Source organism: Agelaius phoeniceus, chromosome 10 (assembly GCF_051311805.1).
Source record: "Agelaius phoeniceus isolate bAgePho1 chromosome 10, bAgePho1.hap1, whole genome shotgun sequence".
NCBI classification, from domain to species: Eukaryota; Metazoa; Chordata; class Aves; order Passeriformes; family Icteridae; genus Agelaius; species Agelaius phoeniceus.
The window spans coordinates 16347526-16361262 of NC_135274.1; the positions used below are offsets into that span (position 1 = coordinate 16347526).

Below are 13737 nucleotides of genomic sequence, written 5' to 3' on the forward strand. Positions count from 1 at the left end.
AGGATTGGTCTGAAGCAGGACAGCATGTTCAGACCATTTATTTTGTGTAGCACATGCACTTAGCACCATGATGAGAGATGCTTTCTCAGCGAGCATCATTTCAGGGACTCGCCTTTCATTAGTGCTGAGCTGAAAGTAAACATTAGAGAACACCAGGGCTTGGGCTGGCTTTATGCAAAACTTGAACATTAAATAACAAACCCGTGTTGTGCATGTATATCACAGCTGGTTAGACTTCTTGACCTTTCAGCTGAAGCAAAGCCACAGAGGTACATCTCAAGAGCAGCTTGGATTTGTCAATCATTACAGAAGTAATGGCATCCCAACATAATGCTTAACTCTGGAGTGACAGCTAAACATATTCATGGCAACACCCTTTGTGTTAAAATCTGGAAGAACCACAGTTAATGGTGCATTTCAGCCACGGGCTGTAAACTTCAGTGACAACCTATTACTGACTGCTGAACAAACTGGGATTGTCCCTTCCAAGGGGATCAGAGCTATGGTGCAAACCATCTTCTACCCCTGTTTAACCACATCACCTGGGATGGCTCTATAGGAATTGAATGTGCAGTGAAATTTTGTGTCCCTTGTAAGAAGCATTGGGGATGTATGGGGTTTTTTAAGCTGCATTTTCCTGGCAAACCCTGACAGCTGCATAACAGCAGGGCTGGTACTTGTGGAGGGTGTCTCAGGATGGGAAGGGTGTCCTTCATCCTTGGTGCAGGTTTGAGGTGGTAGGCACAGTGCACAGGACATGGTTAGAGCTAACTCTGTAATGCCAGTATTCCATCTGAAGGCAGCATGCCATGAGAGTGTGGCCCCACTGCACAGACACCAGTGACTCTGTTTGTAGCAGGTCCTGTTAAATGCAGCCATGGGTTAATATGGAACTAAGTCTCAGCAGCAGGAATTTGTGAACAGCTCGGAAAATACCGAAACAACTGCAAGGTGCTGACCTTAAACCAGTGTTCCTTTAACTTTTGGTAGCTGTTTGTGTCCCTGCAAACCCAAATTTGCTCCCTGGCTAGCGGTAATTTCTGAGGCACAGGAAGCCATTGGGTAACGTGTTCTCTGGCTGCAGGCACCATGTGCAGAGAAGTTTTAAAAGCCCCAAATCACAAAGGGTAAAACACTGCTGCAAACAAAGCTCTTCCAATGTTTCTCACATTAATGATGCGGAGACCTGGAGCTTTGTGTTTAACTTCATGGATCACAGCAGGAACTGCAGTTCTGTGTTTAACCTTCTTCCAGGTAACCAAACCCTTCACTGGGACCAGGCTGATTTTAGGGACTTTGTCGGGGGGAGGGGAAGGTTCCAACTTTTATAGAATTTAGTAATCGGCTTTCTTTTTTTATTATTATTTTGTGAAGGATTTTTTTGAGGACCTAATGAATTTGGGGAAGATTTAATGCTCGCAAAAATTCCAATTAATGCAGAGAAAACACCACTGCCTTTGTCCTTTATTCTGTCTGTGGCTATTGAGATGGAAGAGCTTGGGGCTTCAGCAGCACGGGTGGGTGTTTGGCTGCTGTGACAGATTCCTGCCTCAGAGCAGATGCACTTTGCTGCAGTTTAACCACGCCGAGGTGGCTCTGCTGAGCTGGTTTGAAGGATGATAAAAGAGAGGCCAGAGGTTGTCATTCAGCCATGAAGAATACTCAGGATACATGTAATCACAGCAATCAGCTATCTGCTTTTGACTTGTTATTTAATAATCAGTTGAAATGCAAAAAACCCCAAAAGAATTAAAATATTATGCATCAGGGTGCATGTGTGACATGGCAAATTAGCTCAGTTTTAAAAGGACACGTCTGGAAGAGTTGGAGCTTCTGTCTTTTTCTCTTTTCCTCATTTGGATTTCAGCCACTCATGAAATTTCACAGATAATGCTTTATATGAAAGACTTACTATACCCAAAAACCTCTGGTGAAACTAGGGACTGAAAGGCAGTGTGTGCACAGGATCAGACACATTATAGAGATCTGAGGGGGGATTTCTTACTGTTTACAATGGCTTGAGCTTTGCATAACAGAAAGAACCTGTTAATTAGAGATTTTAAAAGAGATTTTTCAGTTATGCATATTTGATACAAATTTCTAGTTTAGAACAGAGCCTTCCAGTTTGACTCAAAGTCAAAAATCTCCAAGTGCTTTGGATATATGCAGAGGGAAATCCAAAGTAATTATTTACAAATTACATTCTAATAGGTTTTTTTTTCCAAAGAAATCTAAATTCCTCTATCTTGCTCCTTCTGCTTTCCAATTTATCACAACTCTACACCCGATCTGAATTTTTTTGTAGCAACATTGGGCAACTGTAATAACACACCTAACACCAGTCAGCCAAAAGAATCTATTGAATTGGATTCAATTATACTGATGAACTGCTCTGGTTACTTTTTGCACAGATAATATGAAACTGAGGCTAAGATCAACAAGGCTTGCAAAAATAAACTAGCTTAAGCTGAGAATAGAAAATATACCTGAAAAACAAGTTTCAGGTTCACATATTTGCAATACCTGAAACCTGGCTCTGGGAATGATGCACCACTACTATCTGAAAACAGGAAAATGCTGGGTAGAACACACTTCTGGTCAAAACAGCTCCAATTTACTGCTGCATTCACAATTAGCTCCCAAAAAAAAAAAAAAAAAAAAAAAGCTACAGAACAAGAATTTGGTTATGGGCATTTTCAGCAGGTATTTCTGAAAAGCAAAGCCCAGTGCAGCAAGCAGGTCTCAGACTCCAGCTGGTGTTTCCCTGCTCTTGCCTTTCCCTCTTCCACATCAAAAGGAATGCTTTCTCCTTGGCCTAGCTTTCATCTGCAAACTATTGAATTTATTGAGCTCTTGGTGAGGTTCTCTGCTGGTTTCGATTTGGGCTGCCTCAAAGCAGAGCCCCACAGAGGCAGATCCCTAAGGAGAGATCTGGTTTCAACCCTGCAGGATCAGCACTCCTTTTGCTCTTCCTCTCCAATTTTCCACTCTAAGAACAGTAATTATACTGGTAAATTGTAAAAAACAGAACATACCTGCCCTGTCTGATTTACATGTGTGTTTTCAGTCAGCAGACTCCGGGTCGGACTGTGAGCTTGGCGAGAGGTGAGTGTGGCTTCATTCTCTCACCCAGGGCTGCCCCGACCCCAGGCTCTCTCAGGGGTGCTCTGCTCCTGCCTGGCACACCAGCACAGCAGAGGAATGAGGATTTCCAGGAAAAGGATATTTAGGGTTGGTTGTTTTTCCAAAAGAGGAAATAGAGGCTGGCGACCCTTTGGGTTTTCAGCAAAAACGCTGCTGGTGGGCATCAGTGTTGAAAGGCAAACAAGTGGCACTCTGCTTCTTGCATCATCTGCATTGCTCCCATCCACGTAGAAAAATTTTTAATGGGCTCCCTTCATGGAAGAAAACTTCTCAATCTTCTACTTATTGATGGTGCTTGTCTTTGTGTTGGTAGATGTGCTGGGGTGGGTACAGCAGCCCCCTCACGCTGGACTGGGAGTCCTTTTTATTCTTCCCTTTTTAGGTGCATTGGACAGAGCAATGAAAACTTTAGCAGCTGGTATGTGTGGTAAGTCTCAGATCTGCTTTAAGGGGAAAAGCTGGCAAATAATATTCTTTGATGGATATATGGAGAGAAAGGCATTAAGAGAGACTGATAGCTAGAGAGCATTGCTCCTGGGCTGTCCCTGTGTTCTGTCTTTACAAACTAATGGAAATCATTTATCCATATCCTCCTCACTGTACGCTGACAACTGAGCTGGGAAAAAATGATGGATTGTGTCAGGGAGAAAAGTTTGAATTTCCAGCCAGCACTGGCTGCTGAGCACTCAGGAGTGAGACATTGGTTTCGGGGGACTTTGATCATGTCCAGTGTGCTGGTGGGGAAGCCACAACATTTAAGGGCTATTTGCAGAAGATGTTAATGAATATGTTAATTTGAAGACATGCAGCCATCTGTCGGTGCTGCCCGCAGATGGTGACAGTTCTGTTCCTCCCTTGCTGCCTCTGCCTCAGGTTCCTGGTGTTGTTTTTCCTGGCCCTGCTCCTGTCCTGCGGGATCTGCTGCTGCCTGCAGTGCTGGCTGAAGCGCCGGAGCTGCCTGCCCCGACGCACCGTGGCTGTCTTTGCCCTCAGCAGCTCGGATGCCTTTTGTGGTTAGTCTGTCCCTGCTGCAAGGTCCTGCTGGCCCTGGTGGCCTTCCTGTGGCCCATCCATAACCCAGTAAAAAGCAGTCAGGCCTGGGAGCTGGGATGCAGCCTGGGGCTGTATTGCTGGTGAACGGTGGGGTGCCCAGCTCTGGCATCTTGGGGACGTGTCCCCCCATGCACTGGGGGGCTGAAGCCACATCCACTTTTCACTGAGCCATACCTTGGTCCCTGTGTGTCCATGTGTCCCAAAGGTGCCTAGCTGGGGCTTGGCCAGGCAAACACTGGAGGTGTGTGGGACTTTCTCCTCGGTGCCAGGCCACTCAGTGGCCCAAGACATTGGGGCAGCCACAGCCCCTGGGGTCAGGCAGCTCTTTCCAGCGTGTGTCCTTCATTGCTCACTCAGGCAAAACTGTACTGGTCTAACTCGAGCCACCCCAGTACAACTCAACTGGCTAACACACCCTGGTCTGTTAGATTGTCCTGGTGGGTGCTGTTCTTTGTGGCAGCCACCCTCAACATTCCCCCAGGAGCAGCCAGATTTTGAGGACTGGGCTATAATGACTGTGTAGCAACCAGAACTGATCTGGAGTATGGCCAGCAGCATCAGCAGGCTGAGCCAGACAACATCCCTCCAAGAAAAATAAAGCTAATCCTGTCATTAGGCTAAGCCCTTCCTAGAGGACATATTACCTGCTTTCTGGGTGGCCAGAGACAGTGTCTCCACAGGGAGGACCCACCCAAACCCACCCAAATTCCTCTGTCCCAACTTCTTGTATCTGGAGTTTGTGGTGAAAGACTTTGTGATGCCATCCTTCAAAAATTACATCCGTGCCTTTCTTGTTTCCAAGTGGTTTGGCAGCTCCTCCTGGGCTCATCCCTCTCACTCCCACACTTGCCCTTCACGCCTGTCTGCTGTACAGTGGTGACTTTGCTTTTTCCCCAGCTACTGAAGCACCTCCGTGCCCATTCTCTGGATCCCTGAGCTCCTGCAGGACAGCAGAGATTTCCTCTCCTCCTGCCCCATGCTTCAGCCTCAGGGGAGCTGAATTGCCTCCATCTTATGAGGATGTTATGAAGGAAAACAAGCTCTAGACACCACATGTTGGCTTTCAGTGATCCTACTTGGTTCATCAGAGATCTTCCATCGTGTCAAAGGAGTGTGAGATCAAATCAGCCTTTTCCACAGGTCGGCTGAGAGTCTCAAAAGCAGCACAAATTTCATCTGAACCTGAAAGACGAGACTAAATGCAACAGAATAAATGCCAAAAGTATGTGTTGAATCTGTCACAGGAGTTCAGCTTGACATTTTGATATCTCTGGATTTCAAGAAGCTTCCTCAAAGGCCTGTCTGCATTTGGGGTTTCTGGCTCAGCCTCTAGATTTATCTCTCTAAGGCTGCTTGAGCTGGTGCAGCCCCATGTATTTTAGGACCAAATGTTGATAAATTACTTGGTAGTTACTTCTCAAGCTTGGGCTGCCTCCTTCACTCGGCACTGTGCCAAGGAACACCCTCTGGCAAAGTCATGTTGTTCTAATACATTGCAATGCAATCATGCCACTCTGTGATGAAGGATCGTTTGCCACATTTAAAATATTTAGCACAGCATATCAGATTTGTCTAGTGCAAAAGGCAGCAAATTTATGGCCAGGGAAGAGAAAACAAGAGACAGGGATTATGTAGGAGTAGCAGTGGCAGGAGCTGGTTACAGTGCCTTACAAAGAAGTGAGTTTGCTCATTTGAGCTGTTCTTAATTTCATGATGACTGTCCTGAGCTACTCTTGCCCTAGCATTGCAGACCAGAAGGCTTTGAATGGCCCAAGACCCATGTGGAAGTTCCCCACAGACATGAATTAGGGGCTTAGGTACTTAGTACTTAGCTATAGAAATCTATTAGGATAGAGAATGCCATTTGCTTTGAGGTGATCACTGCAGACAGGATGGAAAAATACTTTAAGAAGCCACCCAGACTGCCTTGTGCCCAAGCAGGATCATCTCAACCAAAGTCATTCCTTGGAGGTATTAGCCTAACTAGTTCTCAAATTATTGAAGACAGATGCTGAATTCTCCCCTTAGCTGGATTCCAGATGAAAGCAAAGATTCCCCTTTGTTTGTCGTGGGCAGGGCAGGTCACTGAAGGCTGAATTCAGCCTGCCTGACCTCTCTGCCTCTGCTCTCTCAGAGGCAAGGGCTGGGGGTGCAGTGAGACCTCCCCTGCTGCAGAAGGGAATGTCAGCCCTGGTCCTGTGCTCCCATGGAGCCATGAGCCCAGTTTGGGCAGCTGGGCCCACCTGGGATTAGAATCCCAAAAGATTAATGGGAGCCCACAGCCTGCCTCATGGAGCACCTCCCCACCTGCAGAGTGAGGTTAGCACCAGCTCCTGTGCTCAGGAAGGAAACTGGGAAGATAAATGCACTAAAGGTTATCATATTCTCATAATGATTCTATGTAAGTACATTTGTGAGATAAAGAATTGCAACTTTTTTTAAGAAAAAATTATTTGCCAAAACCACTGCAAATTATCTCCCTAAAATCTTATTTTAGAAGCAGCTTTAATGTTTGACACTTGTGTAAAAGGAAATAAATGTCACTTGTAGCCAAATGAATGTTTGTGCCAGCAGGCTAAAATATTACTGGGTTTATTAATAAGGAAAATTAGCAAGTACAGACTCAGCCAGGAGAGAAATCAAGCAACTTCTGAGTGTCCTTTTGCTGGCTAAACTTAGTAAGAATTGCAGGTAATCAGCACCTCTCAGGATTAGATCTTTCATGTACATAACTGCTTCCACCACTCAACCCCTTCAATTTATGCCCTGAAGCATGAGATTTGATTATGTTTGTCACTGCAGCTTGCATAGCCTGTTAGTGGGCATTAAATCAGCTGTCACTTGATTCCCACCTACACACTGTTAGCTTCAGTGACCCCTTCATGGCAGAGAACTCCACAGGTTGTCTGCATTATGTGCTGCATAAAACATTACTGCCTCCTGCTTATTAATGGCTTGGCTCTAAATAAATTGCTGCCTTTAATTTCACTGAATGTCACCTTCTAATCAGATGGCTGGAGAGGCTAACGAGCAAGGACTGCTCAGGTTTCAATGCCTCCAATCCCTCTGCATCCCTCTTTCTCCAGGACCAGTGATTCCTGGGGTGGTAAATCCTTCCCCAGCCACCCAACAGAGGGCAAGCAAGACTTTCAGCACACAAAACACTCGAGGGAAGGGGTTTGTTCCCCTGCTGCTTGTGTGCATTCAACTGTGTTCGGTTTCATGTTTGAGGTGCTTTAATTATGCACAAAAGGAATCAAATTTTTCCATCCGAATTGCAACAAGTGGCTCACAGTAAAGTAAGCCAGTGGCTGTCCCAAAATCAGGCTCCATCTGGACTCACCAGCACCTGTGTGCTGTGGTACCTGTGTAGCACCACAGGAGCTTCCAAAAACAGCTGAAAGCCAGGAGGTATCTGCAAAAAAGAGCTCACGTAGAGCTGCTGTGGAGAGGACATAAACTAATATTGCTGCTGGCTTGGGGTAAGGAAGGGAAGTACCCTGAGAAGGGGCTCAGGGCCCTGGTCCTTGACTTCCTGATCACTGGAATGGAGAAGAGAATGGGTTTCTTTCTTCTATAAAAGCATTTTGGGTGGCCCCACCAACCTCTTATTATCTATGGAAGCTGCTTGTCCCAGCTTGCCACCTGGCTCCTGTGTTCTCCAGCAGAACAGACAAGGTTTCTCCAGACCTGTGTTCCCATTCTTACACAAGCAGAGATTTTGCTGGGTAATTGATATTTTTATAAGTACTCAGCTCTTAATGAGGGCAGTTAAAGCAGTTGGCTGATGTTTCCAGAATTGCAAAGAGAGGAGAACCATTTCCTTATAATTCATCACCTTAGGAATAGGGTTCACCTTGGAAAAGCACTTGTCCTGCTGTGACTCTCTGGCTGCCACTCATCCTCTGGCTTACACTTCCTGCTGACTTTGAGAAGAAATGACAAACAGCTCTAGAAAAAAGCAGCAAACACTACAAACACTAGAAGGCAGATGTGTTTCTGGGGGAACTTGTCACCAGCAAGACTTGTGGGGGGACGTGGGAGTGGTGCAGAGGAGCCAATTGCTTGGTGACCAAGCAAAGGACAGAGGGAACGTGGTGGGCACACGGCTGGACTTTCACATCTGCAGATTAAGAGCTGAATAATAAAGATATAAAGTGGCTCTCAGGCAAAATAGAGCAAAACCAGAGGTAGCTGAGTCATAACAGGGCATCAGTTTGGAATGCCAGGAGGGTTGGACATGAAAGATGGGGAAATAATTTATATGCTCATTAATTTTTTTAATTGTCATCCAAAATCCTGCATTATGGGCTGTAGACCTCTGTGCAGGGAGGGTGAGGACAGGGTTGGGGACAGATGCCCGCTCTCTTTGGGTCACTAGATGGCACAATTCCGGCTCTTTTCTTCCTTGCTCAAAGGCGTTTTACAGCAGGAACCCAGCAGCTACAGGGAGAAAATAGTTCTCGCTGCCGTACCGGCGATTGGACAGAGTATTTCAGTCATTAATCACTTGCCCACAATATTTAACAGATGCAGAAGAGCAAACTGTGGGAGTCCAGCCCCAGCTGAGAGAGAAAACCTTGCATTCTTGGTGGAATTTTACTTTTCTCTCCTGGAAAGTTTAGGAAATGACTCTAAGTAGATGCGTCTAGGGTGAGACAAAGTCTTCAGCTGCTGCAGGTGTGCACTGGGGTCTGAGCTTTGTGGCTGCCAGCAAAGGTCCAGGCAGCCTCCAAAATCAATCCCCATGCCCAAGGGCCGCTCCCATTTGTGCTGCTGCCTTTTGTGTGTCCTTGCAGAACAGCAGTGATCCCCTCCACAGGAGCCAAAGCAGGTCCTGAGCAAAACAAAACACCTGCTGAGCAAGACCTGGATGCGGGTTAGGGAGTCACAACACTCAAAGGCAATTGTGTTTATTGTATCCCATTGATGTTAGTTACAGCGTGTAAGAAAAACACAGTTCTGCACTGCTGTTCCTGTCTCCTGGAAATAATTGTTCAGATCCCCTGAATTCACACCAAAATCACATAGCAATGTCTGTGAAAAGGCAGGAAATCCATATCCTGGGAAACACTGATGCAGCTGCAGTAGGAGATAGCCTGGTTCACAAGGTCACAGTAAGAGTGAGCACTAATTACAGCTGGAGATGTTAAAAGCCCTCATGAGCAAGGCTGATCCAGGCAGGGAGAGGACGAGATGCTGCAGGCAGAAAAGGACAGCCATTGTAGGTGCCATTTTTTTATCTCCCTCACTTGCCTGTATTAAAATGGGAAATCAATATTTATCTGTAAGGCATGGACTCAACTTAGCAAAGAACTTACCTAAACACTTCACTGTTTTCCATAACCTGCAACCAGCCCTGGCAGAGTGCACAGAGATGCCAGGGGAGAGCACAACAGGGAGCCCCAGTCCAAGGAAGCTCCCTGGGGCAGGCACACAGGCAGGAAAGGTGCCATTCCCTGCTCCCAGCTAAACCCCTGACTCTCCCTGTGCCCTGGGAAATGAAGGCAGAGGTGCCCAAATGTTGTTGTTCTATTTCTCTAGAGTCCCATAATGATATTATCAGACTTCTAAAGGCCATACCTCTTTGGCTTATTCTCATGGCTACAGGTCTTCACTGACTCTCCTTGTTCTCTCTCAGGTCAGGGCTCCTCCAAGGCTCTCCCTAACTGGCTAACCCAGCCCCTTTTATCCCAGTTCTCTTCATTGGTCACAGCTGCAGCCCAATTAAGGACAAACGGGACCTCCCAGGGCAAAGCCTATATGCAGATACTCAGGTACAATACATTTCCTCTACTATATTTCCCCCTTTTCTTTTACTTGAAAAGCCTATATACAGATACTCAGGTACAATACATTTCCTCTACTATACCCAAACATAGAAAAATGCCCCTTGTAAGCTAGTGAAAGTATGGAGAAAAAATCTGTTGGAACTGATGGATTAAATGTTGGGCCTCAGCTCAGCTGGAAATTACAATTGAGCAAAAAGCCTTGGTAAGCCATCAATGGCCATCAGGAGGGGGAAAACAGTCTATTGTCATTGCTAGTGAGCTGCTGCTGAATGGAATGCAGGTAGGTATTAAGGAAATACCTTAATAACTGAGCTCACCTGATACATCTTTAGCCTTAGGGACTGGTTGTGAAAGAATAAATAAGTCTGGATAAATAAATAAATAAGACTGGATTTTGAAAGAATAAATAAGTCCTGTTTACTTTCTGGGAGGTTTCTTGCTAATGAATATATAATTAAACTAGAATAGATCTGCATTGTGAGCTGATAATGAGCTAATGAGGACTGAATCCTGCAGTCATGAAACCAGTGTCAGTATTAAATCAAACAGGGATTAACAATTAAATATTAACAGCTGATCAAAACATCAGCTAGACTGTCAGCAGAATTTGAATAATGAAGCAATGCAGTACTGGACTGGTTACAAAACATTAACCTAGCAAAACTAAGAGCTGCTGTGACCTTTTCCTGGTCCTCTTCTGTAAGAGATGGGTCCTCAAAACCTACCATAGAGTTTGGCTACAATAGAAGTATGATTAAGGAATTAACTCTTATTCTATACACATACTGAAGAAGAGAGGCTCACAAGTGTTGATGCAATATTCTTGATATACAAAGAATATTTGTACATTAATTCTTTGTGCGTGAAGTGTATTTGAGGAGGATGAGTTAAGGTGGTATTTGTGCCCTATTTGTGTACTCCAAGGAGGAACACAGAGCTGGAGGGACCAAAGAAACTAATCCTTAATATTCACCCCTGATCAGGGCATAGACATTCAGTGCCCACTGAGCCACTGCTTGGTGTGACCCATGCATTGCAAATCACAAAACAGCTCCCACCACCTTGAAACAAACTGAAGACCATTTAAGATAAAGGCCAAGAATTCTCCTCTATCACTGAACAGGAGAAATCAGTGATCTGAGATTTGTAATTACACCTGCACTTCTTCTCTGCTAAACAAGAAATAAATCTTCACAGCAAGAAATAACCTTTGTGCTTAGAAAAAGCTATGGAAAACAACAACAAGAGGCTGGCAGGCATCCCTGAGTGGTTGTGGGGAGGGATAATGTGCTGGCTGCATAGGCTGGGGAGTTTTTGATTCAGAGCTGATGTTTTTGCTGGGTACCTCCTCCCCAGGAGCATCTCTGAGCTGGGTGAGCTGGGCTGAGGCTGCCTGCAGCATCTCTCCTCCCTCGGGGAGGCTGAGGGAGCATTTGCCTCTCTGGGCAGGAGCAGGGATGTGGGCAGTGGAGCAGTCACTGAGCACAGCTCTGCCTCTGGGATGTGTTCACCCTCCATCTCCTTCCCACTGTGTCTCTGAGGGAGCAGGGCAGCAGGGACACAGCCCAGGGAGCAGACCCAAAAATGTTCCCAGAGTTTCCCTGCCGTGGCAGAGAGTGTCAGCAGTGCCAGCTCTCCTGCTCCAAAGGCCCACAGAAAACACATTTCTGATGGGGCTGTAAAAAAGTTAAAAAAAAAAAAAAAAAAACAAACAAAAAAACCAACTGCCAAGCTCTGAATGCAGTTTCCTGCAATAACAGACAAAAATTCCTGTCACCTCCAGATCTCTTTGTGCATTCTTGGTATGATCTGTGAATTCATCACATTGCTCATAACTCTTGTACTCGTCGTCTCTCAGGACCTTGTAAAAAAGCATCCATCACCCCTCCTACTGTGTTTACATCTGTTTGATAGAGCTCATCTGTTGGCAGTAACCTGCTCCCAGTTTGGCTGACATAAACGTCTGCCAGCCCAACAGCACGAACTCGGCAGGCACGAACGCTGCAGGCACCAGCCTCCCTTGCCTGGGCAGCAGAGCTGCCACCAGGGCTCTGCTGAGATGGTTGTGCTGAGCCCTGTGAGGTGCCAGGGCTCTGCTGAGATGGTTGTGCTGTGCCCTGAGCCCTGTGGAGGTGCCTGGGCTCTGCTGAGATTGTTGTGCTGTGCCCTGAGCCCTGTGGAGGTGCCAGGGCTCTGCTGAGATGGTTGTGCCATGCCCTGAGCCCTGTGGAGGTGCCTGGCCCTGCAGCAGGGCCATATGGAGCTGCTGTTGTCCTGTCTGTTCCAGGCCCTGGGTGCTTCTCAGCTTGGAGTCAGGGCTGGGTTATGTTTTGGCCTTGCTGGTCAGCTCTGTGCTGCAGCACAAGGTGCTGCTTCCAGAGGAACCCATCAGAGGACTCAGCCCTACATCTTCCATCATAGGAGTTATCAGAAGTGCTGCTTGGGATGCAGCTCACTCCAGCCTCAGCCAGCCCATCTCCCTCTGGCCCACACAACATAAAGTTTCATTCATACTGTCTGGGAGAAGGAAATCCAGCCTCCCCATCAAGCAGTCCACAGAGGAAGCCTCCCTCTGGTAGTGCTTCAGCACCCACAGCTGTGCACATCTAGCTGAGACTCCAGCTTTGTTTTTCCACTGCTCCTAAGCAGATAAATCTCTGTGCTGGGAGACTTTTCTCAACCCTCAGTGGCTGTGACATGGTGTGGTGCCCATGGTCAGAAAGGACTGGATTTGGACAGTTCCTACCAACCCTAAGAAAACTCTGTCTCAGCTTCTCTCTCTATTAAAGGCATGAAAAAATGTTCACATCCATCCTTAGGGAACATGTTAAACCACACAGGAGTCTTCCTCCCCCACCCTAGTGAAGACCTGGCTGATGCCCTAACCTCATCCAGCCTATGGCAGCCTGGATTGCAGCCAGGGACAGCAGCCCTGAACTAGGTTTAAATACCTTTTGATGGAAAGGGACAATTATAATTTATCCTAGCTTCTAGTTAATGTAGATATATTGTAATGCACAAGTTCAGATTTTGGATCTTCACTCACTTTGTCCAAGAAATGTTTTTATTAAGCAGAATGAAGCTGGCAATTTCCAGATTTCACTGAGTTTTTAGTAGTGTACCTTTTAACACTGACTGAGAAGGACTGCATTTTTCAGGCAAGAATGCACCTGCATTTACAATCATTTCTCAGTGCAGACTCATGGACCAAAGAGAGGGTCAGAAATTTAACACAGCTCTTATCTCTTGAAAAGCTCCCCAAGAGGGGCAGACCCCCCTACTGAGGGCACAGGGTCCAGATGTTGGTCAGGCAGTCAGTCCCTCCTTTTGCCAGGATTTTCTCCTTTGTACACTCTGTTGACACATTGCCAGATGTGGAACAGATCCATCTTGCAGTTTGGGGGTCTTCGTGCAGAACCCTGTGCTCTGATTCAGGAATGGCTGGTTTACCTCACTTCCACCAGTAGTGTTGAGACAAATGCTGAAAAAAGTTTGTGTTCGTTATTTCAGTCTGTGCTTATACAAGTGGTCTCAGCACTCAAATCAAGAGGATTTCAGAAAGCGGGATCTTCGCAGAGTTTACTTTCTTGAAGGAAAGGTATTTTGAAGCTCTTGTAATGCAAACATTGTGGCATACAGTAGGTCCTTGAAATTCAACTGCAGCTGTATCACAACCACAAGAGCTTGAGTCTCTGTGCAATCCACTACAAATTGAAGCAGAGCTCTTTCTGGAGCACTTACCTCCTCC

The 13737-nt window shown here is 46.2% G+C and overlaps 1 protein-coding gene across 1 annotated transcript; it reads left to right on the forward strand.

The window, feature by feature from the left end:
* The first annotated feature begins 1158 nt into the window (after positions 1 to 1158).
* TMEM207 (transmembrane protein 207) lies at positions 1159 to 5243 on the forward strand. Its single transcript, XM_054639767.2, has 5 exons — positions 1159 to 1254; positions 3068 to 3105; positions 3527 to 3571; positions 4018 to 4157; positions 5095 to 5243. The coding sequence occupies exons 1-5, from the start codon at positions 1159 to 1161 to the stop codon at positions 5241 to 5243; spliced, it is 468 nt and encodes a 155-aa protein (XP_054495742.1).
* The last annotated feature ends 8494 nt before the right edge of the window (positions 5244 to 13737 follow it).

What these genes read in the sequence shown, in the direction of transcription:
- TMEM207 (XM_054639767.2), top strand. Translation starts at nt 1,159, where the DNA reads ATGTTTCTCACATTAATGATGCGGAGACCTGGAGCTTTGTGTTTAACT. An exon ending in GACTGTGAGCTTGGCGAGAG is followed by an intron (nt 3,106 to 3,526) that starts GTGAGTGTGGCT and finishes TTCCCTTTTTAG; the next exon opens with GTGCATTGGACAGAGCAATG. An exon ending in CAGCTCGGATGCCTTTTGTG is followed by an intron (nt 4,158 to 5,094) that starts GTTAGTCTGTCC and finishes CTTTTTCCCCAG; the next exon opens with CTACTGAAGCACCTCCGTGC.